We start from the raw sequence: 12,885 nt of genomic DNA, 5'->3' as shown, positions 1-12,885 counted from the left end.
AAGCCACATTGTTTTCTAGTAAAAACACGTGATTTCATTGCAGACTTACACCTGCAAGACAAACTGAGCGACAGCCGGGATGTTTCTTTGACTGATGTATTTTATTGTAAAGCTATAAGGAAGGAGTAATTACAAGATATCATTTCTTTGATTTGCTCAGCAAAAATAAAAGACCACATTTTTTTTTTCAAATTCAAACATGCGAATGTTGATCAAAAGAGAACAGATGAGGCTCAAACAAACACATTACCCAACTTCCTCCAAGAAAATTAAAAGACTGAAAACAACAAAAATTCATGTACAGTTTGTCTTAAGACTCGGCTGAGATGAACATGAGAGAACAGAAAGCGGTAAAGCAGACGGGTGACTGGAGGAGGCGCACAGCCAACCTCCGCTCTGAGCCTGACGCATCACTCCTACATTTAATAGAGCCTACGGTACTTGAGACGATATAATCCTACAGGTTCAAGGTCAGACTTCCTTCATGTTGTTTGAATATATATATTTTTTTTATTGACATTTTTTTTAAAAAAAACCTACACTTGCATGTACATAAAACTGTACAAAAAACAAGGCATCACTAGCATTTTTCCTATATAAATATAACCAACCAACAATTAGGCTACAAACGTGGACTTCCTGTAAAGACGAAAAGTGATTCGGCGGTTCTGTCCTGTTGTTTTCTTCTCTTCTAAAACAATATGAATCTTTACAACATCCTTCACACAAGGAAGCCCAATGCCACCGTTTAGAATTTGTTTTCTGGGGTTTTTACCTCCAAGGTTACAACAAAATAATTTCAGGACCCTAAACAATTCTCACAACCACATCTCAAATAAATAACTTTGCCTTTCTCAAAAAAAAAAAGAAAAACAACAAAAAAAAAAACCCTTATACAATAGTTATCTCCACTAACATCACTTTGTGTGATGATGATAACCTTGTTGTAGTTATTTTTTCACTGGCTGATTTGCGGTACCGATTTCTTCTCTTTTTCTTCTTTTTGTAACCATCAGATATCTCTGGGAGATAAATAAATGACATCAAAAGAAGTGATTATAAACTGATTAATTTCTTTCTTCAAAGAATTTTAATGGAGCCCTTAAAGTCCTTTTAATTTCAGCACACAAAATAACACATAAAAAGCACAGATTAGCACTTTAGGAGCTCCAAGAAATTCTGTTTACTTTAGTTTCTCTCCAGATGTCACATCCTTTGCTCATCATTACCAGAAAAATCGACGTAGTTACGTGAGATAAGTACGAACATGATTCTGTAATTTTGTATTCTTCCCCTTTTTTTGTTGCATCACCCAAAGAGATCGCATAATGGTAAAGGTGTCTGCAGGCACCGTCGACAAAGATCCATTTCACCCAAACCAAGACGTGGCTCTCGTCTTATTGTCGAGATCAACTGTTTTATGTTTTGGGAAATCAACATTGAATTTTATTGATTGTGTAATCGCAAAATAACTCTAAACTTTCACATTCTCCATTCAGCTTGCCAGGTCTGGTTTTCAGTCACGATGGAGTAAAGAAATAGAAAACACAGAGTCCAGTCTGCCTGCTCAGAAAACAGATATCATCATCATCATTTACACGCCGCGTCTGGTAAGAAAACAGCAACAACCATTTATATTCATACAGTATGTCTATAGCAGTGTTGATTCCATAACATTGATAAAACAACTGTGACAACAACAAAAATGTATAATATTTATAAAGTTGGTTTGTTTCATGCTCAGCTGAAGCTTCGACTGCGGAGACTCCAGCCTCAGTATAATACACAACCAAAAAACAGCAAGCCACTCCAAAGTCTATCACGTGATTTCATGTGGAACTCGTCTGCAGCTCTCATGTGATCGCCCGCCTTTATTCTGTAGACTTCTGCACTCCAGAAGTGCAAGTCAAAGAATCCACCGGTTATCGTCACGCAAATCAAATTAGCATAGTGACAATGGCGTTCAAATGGTGGCCAAATGGTCTTTTCATCAAAAATAATAACTAAACCTCAAACATGAGTTTAGAGTCTGATGCAGTAATATTCAATGTAGGACCCAGGCTTCTGGTGCTCAAAGTGGGTAAAAGTCATGACGGTTCAAGTACACTTAGTTCAGCCTCTTTAAAGTTGTTTACAAAAGTCAACATTGAGCGTAAAACTGACCCTTAAATAGATCAGGCAAAGCAGAGATGTGGCAGTTATGAAGAATTTCAAAAATAAACAGAGGTCTCTTGTTTCCCTTTGAGTTAAATGTGATGAAAGCTGCCGTTTATTTCTGTGACTTAAACACAATTATCAATGCAAACGCCTCAGATATAAAAACACTGATTACACGAGAGCCACAAAGTGGTTCCGGTCTAAATATAAGTGGACAGAAGAAAGAGAGAGGAAAGATGAATTCACTGAGTCGTTATGTTACCGACAGACTCACGACACCGCTGACAGAGTCAGCCCGAGGAGGGAAAAATGCTGAATTAAATCAATCCCGTTGTGTGTTAGAACAAAGTGAACCTTTTGCAAAACCGAGTAACTCGCAAACCAAACATTCACCTTTTGTTCAAACTGTAGAATCCACCGTTCAGCTGAACTCACAGATATAGACGTGATCCATAAAGGGACCACCAGAGTTTCACAGCTGGATCAGGGCTGTTCATGAAAATGTTTTAAAAGTAGGAACTACAGACTGCGTCTCAAACTGTACTCTCCTAAAGCTGATCTAATGAACAACACTGGACTGATGTACAAAGCAACAGCATCCAGTTAAGAGCTGGTTGTTGCTTGTCCATTCATCTTTGTGTTGAAATTTGAGTGACTTTTCATGATTTAGAGTTCAACATAATCCTTCTTTATCTTAGCCTTGGAAGATTAGATTGCTTCTTTTTTGCTTCTTTAAAGTGAATTTAAGCTTCAGGTGAGAGCGCCAAAAAAAAGCCATGAGTAAGGCTCGAGAGTTGGTAACACGTGTATGTCAAAGGTATGTCACAACGACTCGTGTCATTGTTAAGCAATGACTATAAATAAGTTCAGCTTTAAGAGTCTGACGACTTGAGACACAGTCTGCGTTTTAGGAAAGCAAACTTTTCTCCTCTGTTAAGTACAGCTGTGGATTTCATACATAAATAATGCCTGTCAGTAGTAAACCAATGTGTATTTTAAAAATAAACCGTTCCTGGGAGATGTTTATGTGTTGGAGTCATGAATCAGTCTATAAAGTGTTTCAGAAGCAAACTATGGTAGGGCACTTTAGCTGTTAATAATACATCAAGGGTAAACTAATGTTTTTTTGTTTTTGTGGCAAAATATTTTGAAATGGCAAAAAGCATATTTTTAATTTAAGGTCTGCGTTTTAATTCTAAAACAGTTTTCACGAATGATTTTGAGAGGTAAACTTGCTGCGTTTTATTAGTAAAAGCTGCACAGAAGTATGAAGGCGGAAAAAGGAAAGAAAACTGTAGATACATATGCATTAAGTTGCACTCAGCTATGAATGTCAAATACAGTTTCTGATCAATATCCTTTCCCTTAGAGATGCTTATATTTGATAACGCATCAGATTTTTTTATAAAGCTCCTCATGTCTGTGTTTGCTGACTGAAAGGACGAACTGCAGCTGACTCAAGCTCCATAAAAAGATTATACATTAAATTGCTGTTTTATTTCTTTCTCTCAGGCCCAGCTGAATATTTTTATCATCTATATTTATTCTGGAATATCTAATATTCTATACTTTGGCAGAATCAGAAATAAACACAGATATACTCTTTTTCTGTAACTGGAAAGCTCCCTCTATTTAAAAGCAGCAGGATGTGAGTGCACTGCATGCAGAGACACCTGTGTTCTGCTAGGGGCTGATGGGTGGTGGTGGATTTTGGGGTTCACGTGTTCCACCAGGGAGCAGGAAGTGCTTGTTTGAGAGACCAAACACTTATGGTCATGCAATGTTTTAGATTGTGCCCCCCCCCCCCCCAAAAAAAATAAAAAAATAAAAATCTGTGTCTACTTTTAATATTAGCCTCAGATTATCATCCCTTTTTAATAAAGCTGGATTAGGTGACCCTAAACCCTCCCTTAGTTATGCTGCTGTAGGCCTAGTCTGCTGGAGGACTGTCTTGTTTGTGAGGACACAGAAGAGGAGTACAGAGACCTTTAACAACCAAACCAGTCACAGCAGATGGCTGCCTTTCCCTGAGCCTGGCTCTGTTGGCTCAGGGGTCTTTATAGTAAAAAGAATTTCTCCTTCCTCACTGGAACCCTGTTTTACTTAAAAAAGTAATGCATTACACATTACTTGTCATATTTCTTAAAAGTAATGCAGTATGCTCACCAGAGAAAGTAATTTGTTACACTACTCATTTATTAATTTCTTGTTACTATGCAGGCGTATCTGAAACACATTGTCTCATAATCACCAGTTAATGTAAACCTCACGCTACAGTCCCACACACCAACATAAATCCTTATTCCTGATGAGGATATACGATCCTTCAGTATTTACATATGAACACAGCACAAAGCAAAGATGGAAAAGAGACTTCAAAGCCATCGCCACAATGATTCTAGTGTAGAAACGTGAACAGGTAGAAACTGAGGTGCAACCCTGACTGCTCATCACTGCCTCTGTTACCTGCTGACGTTCAGTCTCTGGCTGCTGGGCTGGAGTCTGCATACACCCACATTACATTTCTGCATTACTGAAAGATGTAATGTGATTACAGTAATGTGTTCCACCCAACAATGACTGTTGCCAAGTTCTTGCTGGTTCTCCTTTTGACGTGGGGTTTTTTACCTAACATTGCAAAAAAGTCTGAAATGACTGTTCCGTATATGATATGGCTGGTTGTATCTGAACTAATCAACATTTTTTTTCAGATTTTTTTGAACTTCATAGTTTGACTCTGTGGTTTAAAAAAGAAAAAAGAACAGAAGAAGAAAGATTTTCTTAAAATGGTTTTCCCACTCTGCTGTAACCTGAGCCTGACCGCAACCACAGCTCACACCTTTGGGATAAGCTGGACCACATGACAGGCTTTGTTACCAAACAACTGCAAATTTCTGTTACTGGGTTCCAAAATCTGCTGGTACCCATGATGATGTAATCGAAGGGTATATGGATGGATGTAGCCACCATGACCTCTCCCATTGGCTGTGGGCTCCACATTTTGAAGCATCATAGTAAGCTGATTACTTAGCACTCCACCTCAACACACAGACCCACTCATCTGCTAAGATACAAATGAAATACTGAAATTCATACATCACAGTGGAAGCAAAGACTTCTTGTATGGGCTGTATCGCAATGTAAGTTATTTCATTTGTCCAGTAAGCCCATTAGAAATGCTCAAAGTACACCGACAGCACAACTACAATTGAGAAGTCCAGTTTAGCGACTCAGATTAACAAAGGTGAGGACAAGCCGGTACTGAATGGCTAATTTGGTCAATCAAAGTGGCCACACACCCATATGAATTTAAAATGATAATAATATTAAAATAATGATGATAATAATAGTAAGAATAATTCACCCTAGAATTGGAGGACATTGTCCACAAGGCTGCAGTAAAAATGGGAGTTCTGACAGTTCACACTTTGCTTCATTTTTCAGCTCCAGAGGTTGTTATTGTAACCACATGTTTAACAATAAGACGCGAACATTTATGTGTCCACGTACTTTTGGACCTCTAATATAGGATTGCTCAAGCCCTGACACATTTCTTCATGCCTGCAATAAGCATCGTAAGCCTGATGTGACTGTGCAAACATGCCAGCAGTACCTGTGTTTGCTTTAATGCACAAGCAAAACTACGGGAGGCCTAAAAAGCAAACAGCGACAGCAGAGTTCACCAAAGGTCATCAGGGTTCATTTTTCTTTGTCTGGGGTTAATTGCTGCGAAAGAGCTGAGGTCATACCGATGCTATATGACCTCTCCCCCTCTCCCCTATCTTTGCCTTGCACAGCATAAGACGTTGGGCACTTGGGAGTTTATCGCCCATCCAGGCTGTGGGTAAGCATCACAGAAAAGAATATAATTACTCACTCACGCTGAATTTGAAGCGTGGCAAGGGGAAAAGGAAGGAGGAAAGTCAACATGGGCCTCTAAGGTTGGCCTGTAAATAATCAATCCGAGCTCTGAGCTTTAAATCACCCGAGGAAGAACGGGGAAGGCGAGGAGCGGCACTGGGGCCTATGAACTCTAAATCTGTGTCACAGTGAGGACTGAATGGTGGCTGAATGATGGCTGACTTATATGCAGAACACAATGACCATGTGTGCAGGTTCTTAAGAGGGAGATGCATCAATCAAAAATCAAATATCGTCGAGGCAACGGAGAAACCTCGCTTTGAACCATACACAGCCCACACGGAGAGCTTCAATACACCAAATGCTAAATGCTAAAATAAGAAGCAATTATGCATCAAAAACACCAGCAAAAAGGCAGCGCCATGAATCACTGTGAAACTCTTGGTGAAGGCGACTGTTTGCCTAATAGAACAATAACACGACCTCTGCGTGACCCTTCCGATAGCCCCAATTTGCTGTGTTTTCTTCGCTGGCATCTCAGCTTGTTGGCATCGCTTTGATGTTCCCTCTTTGATTGTGAGAAAAGGATGTTCATGTCACATGCTGTAAAACATTAATGACTAGTCATTTAGGCTCATCAAGACTTTTGTGCTCGTGTGAGTGAGACAGTCACAAATCTGTTGCCTTTTTCTGGAAGGGAGCAGTTCTGGAAATGACAACATGAGGCAGATTCACTTTCTAGCAGAATTTAATATCTGTCATGTATAAGTCCCATATATGTGTAGGATTAACTGAAGAGGTTTTTTAAATTAAAATGAACATTTTCTTTTTTAATTGATGGACTGACAAATCTGTGGATAAAGCTACTGTCAGCTGTTCTCTTTTTCCCAATGGCTCGTCACAGTGAGAAGCTCCGCACGTTTCATTTGTTAGATTTTTTTAGTGCTGAACGCCCTTCCTGACGGAAGCCCAAAGGGACATCTGTCTCCTTCCAGAATCGAGTGGGTCAGGCAAATCTGCTGGTATTCAGATTACAGATCAAAATCTGTTTTTTTGGATGCAGAGTCTGCACATGCACTTTTCATTTTAACCAGTCTTTGCAACATTACCAGATTTTGTAGCGCCTTTCAACAATTATTAGAAGACATGAAGCGTTATATTCTCTGTACAGTCTTAATTTGATGAAGCTGTTAAGGCAAAGGGATTTATAATTTGAAATTTCTAATTTTGGACACCTAGTAGATGTGCATTACTATTTCTTCTCCAGGCCCAAAAATGCAAAAAGAAAAAGGTGCATGTTACGCTGTGTTCAGACTAAATGCAAAGTAGAGTTTTTGTGTTATGTGATTATCTCTCTAGTGACACAAACAGAGGCGGCCATGCTTCTATTAGCCGAGAGTCTCACAGACTGTGGATTCTTCTGATGCAGCTGACAATCACACAGGGACTGGTTAATGCCTATCTTACTGTCTGCGTTTATGGGTAGTAGTTTTATATGGGGACATGAATAAAAGAGAATAAAAATAAAAGAGAGGGCCTTGAGAAAAGTGAACAAAATTGAACGACTTTCTTGTAAATTCTGAAAATATGTTGCTTAATTTCAGCCATCAGTTGTACTTTGCTGGAAGTAGTTCTATGGGTGAATATGTGCATGTTCTGAAATGGCTCTTCAATAAAACTCAACATCTGACCTTGATTCTAGGTTGGAGTTATACAAGCCTTCATGAAAATATACATCAGAGTAAATGTAAATGTTTTAATCAGTTGCCTGAGAAGCTGTCAGGTAAATCCCAGATAGGGATGGACGCCGATGAAAATAATCTCACCACAGTTTTTGCTTTATTTTATGACTTTCCAGCTCAGTGTGAGACTAAATGACTTGTTCGGGAGATTTTTTGCAGCACACTCTCTCACTGTGCCTTTCCTTTCATCCATCCACTCCCAGCTGGCGTGCATCACTACAGGTGAAATCTCACATTATCCTCAGCAGCCATTAACATGAGCCTCAGAATGAATGAACTTCCAAACCAGCTCACTTTTACTGGTGCAAATTATTGCCGGTAATATGCCGAGCCTCGGGTTGTAATTAGAGTTTCTGTGCTGTGCTGTGCTGTGCGGAGAGGGTGTTAGCGGACTCGAGCCTGTACAGGTGTCATTAATCCTGCATTCCTATGCGACTTCGGCACTGCAGGAAATGGCAGCCACCTCCCCCGCTGCACACAGCTAACAGGTTTAATAAATACTTCTGCTAAACGCCGCACGGCTCGGCCTCACACTGAGAAGGTAAAGAGGTGGGAAATAACGAGCGGCGACAAAGACTGGAGAGCTCTTCCTTCAAGCTCGAAAAACAGCAGGGAAACATTCACCACAGTCACCACAAGCACACTGAAGCCCACCACAGCTGTAAAGGATAAAGGAGCCATAACACTCTGTGGACTGTCAGCATCAGGAAACCTACAGCTGCTTTGTGCTTGTGGGACTGCCTCCAAAAACAAAACAGGCATCGCGAACAACATCTCCGCTCTCTGCTAAACTTTGAAAGATTAAGCGAAGATTTTGGGAATCATTAATCTTAGATTATATTCATATACTTTCTAAAAGTGAGCTCCCGACGCTGTGGCCTTCCAAGCTAGCAGTGGTAAGAAGTGCGACATGGATGTGATGCTGATGATGATCACTTCTGAAGAAGCAAATAAAATCAGTAATGCTTCCTGCACGCTTTAAAATGGTAAATGGCCTCATACTTATTAAGCGCTTTTCTACTCTCCTCGAGCACTCAAAGCACTTTATACTACAAGCCTCATTCACCCATTACTGCACGCCTAAGCAGCGACCTTGGTGTCATGTAGTTGCAAGCAGGCATGGTGATAATAGTAGACACTGACTGCATGAATACAGATACTCATGTAGCACTAATTGTAGGCAGTGACTTTGACCCTAAAGTGGTAGCAAACAGAGCAATATTACACTCCCTGTGGATATTCATGGTCTTCAGAGGATGAATCTCAAGGATGATTATGGTTTGATTCACAACTACAAGAAGATTTTTATGAAATAATGCCTGAACATTCATGTTCTTTGGGGATGATGCAAACATCAGAAATGTTGAGATCCAACAGATTGCAATGCACGGGTCATGTTCTGCTCCCTGGAGTGTGAACCCTGGTATTTGAATTCCTTCTAAATCTTTCCTGTGATGTCACAAGACAAAAGTTTTTATTGAGTCTGAAATAAAAGCTTACAGGCTGTCACGGACTAGAGCTACAGCTATGACGATTCTCCATTAACACTTTATTGAGTTGTTTATTTGGATCAACTGGATTATAAATTTTAATCTCAAAAGATCTGTGAGATCTGGAGCCACTGGACAAACTAAAAGCTACTCACTTAAGTTCAGAATGATATACAGAAAAGCAGGAAGTCTTCAGACTGGAGAAGCCGAAACTCTAACTAATTTGAAAAACTTTTTTTTAAATTTTTTTAACCTTTTCGGCTTCATTAATGCAAATGCTCGTAATCAATCCGTTATCAGAAACTGCACAATAAACAGATTTTTTGACAGAGTAATCATTTCTTCTTTACGATGAACAATGCTGCCTTAAGCTGAGCACTTTAAACTTTTAGGTCTCTCACATGTGAATGTATCATGGCATCGAAGATAATTTGATGCCAGAAAGAAAAATGGTCAGTTTGATGCAAGAAAACCATCATTTGACTATTTTTGGATACCCTTCTATAACATTCATGTTTAAGTTTATCATATTATGGTATACTACTGACAACAGCATGAATAATATAATCGCTTCTTAGATTCTGAGGCTCTGAAAGAAGCACTTAGGTTTCCTTCAGTTCTGTATGAAGTTGTATCGGTGCGCCTCTAATGTTTCTGCTTCCTCGTTAACATAAATTCCACCGTGTTCCAGTGTTGGACAGCAGAGGAAAAATGATTAAAAAGTCTTGTGTTTGTAACTCGGCACCGTTGGTGATGCTCAAGAGTCCAGGTTCCTGCAGTGTGACGGTGAATGCCACGGCATCATTTCTCTCTACATGCAACCATTTTCAGTCCAGTGTTACATGAAGAGCTGCAGAAAGATTAACGGCCACGGATCCGCTCTGCCACAGCAGTTTCCACTGTCACTGTTTGTAATATTTACAGCCTGTACAATGAAAAAAAGACTTCTCCACAGCAAAATAAAGAAAAGAAACCCTAAATATCTCAAGATTGGAAAACAGCTGTCTTTCTACAAACGTCTCACGTTAACAATGAGCTGCTCCTGACAAAAACAAGCCAGTTGATTTGATGCAACTTGGCTTAAAAACGTAATATTTCCCTGTGTCTTCGAAGGTGACAGAGAAAAACTAAAAAGAAAAGTAAATCCAAAAAAAGAAAATGAGGATAGATAGCAATACACAGTATACTTAAGTAGGATTTACAAGAAGTTATTTCCCTTCACCCCCCGGAAGGTTTTTTTTTTTTTTTCCGTTTTCCGGTCCCACACAGCAACAAAGCTAAAGCAACACAAAAAATCCAGCTGAAAAACGTGAGTAGCTAAATAGTTTCCCATTTAAATTATCACAACAATGTGGTGTAGTTTACATTCCTTCCAAAGCAGCTCAAGCCGCATTTTCATTAATTGATTTTGAATTTCTTCTATTTTACATGTGATTGGTTTTTGAAGGGGGTGGGGGTGTCTGTGGGTAGAGGTGGAGGGGGCTAAAGCCTTGTAGGTAGATGCATTTATAAAAAAGGTAAAAGGGGGAGTAGGTGCTGTGGCACAGCAAGTTATAGGCACAGGGGGCAGCTGTGAGGGGGCGCGACAGGTGGTGGCGAGCAGCGACAGGGCACGGTGGGGAGCGCTGGGCGATGAGTGTGGGTTTTAAGGTGGAGAGCTGTGCCCTCACAGGTAGATCTCCCTCTTTGAGGTTTGGCCGGTTGGAGTGGTAGCTGAGTGGTACTCCACCGCCTGGCTCAGCGGGATCTCCTCCATGCCACAGTCTTTACTGGATGAATCTCCGCCACTGGGGTAGGCACTGCTGTAGGGTGTCATGAAACGCATGTTGGCCACTTTGGAGCTGCTGCCACCGCCGCCACCACCTGGTCCACGCTCCTCCATCGGCAGGGGCTTGGGGCTGCCGTTGGCCATCAGCTGCTCCTGCCCGTCCATCTCTTGGTAAGGCACGAAGGTGGAGAGCTTGGGGGCATTCTTGGATACCTTGCGGTTGGGAGAAGGCTGGCCGGGCATCCAGCAGGAGTCAGAGTGGCCAAACTCGGTGCACTCCCGGGTGCATTTACCGGTCATTGCCACGTCGGGAAGAGGCCTGAGATCTGGAGAGAGACACAACAAAACAGAGAAGCAAAGCATGAGTACCGTGGAAACAGCAGCGCGAGGAAAGGTGGGAGATGAAGATGACATTACGGTGCAGAGGTTTCACATAAAAAGCCTGCGATAATAAATAATAAACTCTAGTCTGGGCTTGATGCACCAGCCGCAACAATAGCGATCCACATTAGGAGGTTTTAAGGATTTGGGTGGGACAAGTTCAAGTCCTGTCCTGCTTTTGTTTCCACTATTACTCTCGGGTGAGGTTTAGTCACTTTAAACTACTCGGTTAGGGTTAGAAAGATTGTTTTTTGGTGTTTTCTCAAGGTTTGGGTTAAAAGGAGCACATCACACTCAACCACTACAGAAAAATATATTTGCAGTGACAGCCCCATCTCACTATTGTCATAACCCAGTGGGTTACACACTGCTGCCAAAGGACATCTTGTGCTTGTACACAACAGCAGCTTTGACAAAATGCTATTATTTGCCACCTCTGTGAAGAGAAGCGCCTGTAATGTGTCTTTTTGTGGAATGGTCTTTAACGGTGTCTGTCTGCTATTCTGAGCTGAATAGGTAGTGTCCCGTCGCTTGTTGTTGTTGTTGTTGTTGTCTCATCTCAGCAAATGAGGCCCCAAACCTGGACCTTTTAAAGCTAATAAATAAAAAGTCAGAGAAGCTTTAGAATTGATTGTCACTCCATATCACCTTAGCTATATGAATATTGGCTAAAATACAAATTAAGCTTTGAAGATGGGAGTTTTGATTACATTTGCAAATCTGCAGAATTTGATTGAACAGGCCGGGGATACGGACACAAGGATTTAAGATCTGTATTTAAGTTCGGGATGGATATGCCCATTATTTCCTTTCTCAGATTTGAAGAGAGCAAGCTGGACTCTGATGCTTTTTCTTCTTTGCAACCTATTATGATAAAGCTTGGACTCCGGTTACTAGGCTAGCACTTTTTTCCAGGTATATGCATATAAATACCTCCAGCAGTAACAAATGTGTGTCTGCAAGTCTTTCTTTTTTATTGTTATTTATTAGTTTGAACTTTACTTGCTGTTTTGTGCATTAATGCTCATCTGTGGGATTTTGTCTTATGTAGCAGAACAATTTCCCCTGAGAGTTTGCAGCTAAAAGCCAAAGTTGGTTGTAAATTGCATTTGACTGCAGTCAGATAAATGTGTTTGCTGAATAAATATTGGTATTTATGTATCCAAAGATCTCATAAATGATGCTTTTGTTCTGTAAAATCTAACAAAACTGCAAGTGCAGTGTCACAGTTCAGCTGTGTACAGGCTGGCAAGAGCAGGAGATGCTGATTAAAACTGTCATTATCCCTTTATCCACACGCAGTTCTCTCTATTTGAAGAAAATTAATTAAAGCTCTGTGTATTTTTAAAGTCACTAATAGTTCACAAAGTGCCAGGAATTTGTTGCTGACAGAAGGAATGCGCAGATCCAACGATGGGCGCTGAGCGTGAAACAGGATCAGCTGATTTAGTGAAGGAGGGAAAAACACGCTCAGGTTCATTAAAAT

The 12,885-nt window shown here is 40.5% G+C and overlaps 1 protein-coding gene across 1 annotated transcript in view; it reads right to left on the bottom strand.

Annotated features, from left to right (window-relative positions):
- Positions 1-1,303: 1,303 nt before the first annotated feature.
- The window catches only part of LOC120740550 (protocadherin-1-like), a 236,799-nt gene continuing 225,217 nt past the window's right edge, over positions 1,304-12,885 (bottom strand). The window contains exon 5 of the mRNA XM_040042984.1: positions 1,304-11,344. Within this exon, the coding sequence (XP_039898918.1) occupies positions 10,917-11,344 (428 nt within the window). The 3' untranslated portion in view covers positions 1,304-10,916. The remainder of the gene's footprint in view (positions 11,345-12,885) is intronic.

This window comes from Simochromis diagramma, unplaced genomic scaffold (assembly GCF_900408965.1).
Source record: "Simochromis diagramma unplaced genomic scaffold, fSimDia1.1 OVJJ01000433.1, whole genome shotgun sequence".
Lineage (NCBI taxonomy): Eukaryota > Metazoa > Chordata > Actinopteri > Cichliformes > Cichlidae > Simochromis > Simochromis diagramma.
Note: the sequence above shows the minus strand (reverse complement) of the source record. Positions and strands in the feature narration are given on the sequence as shown.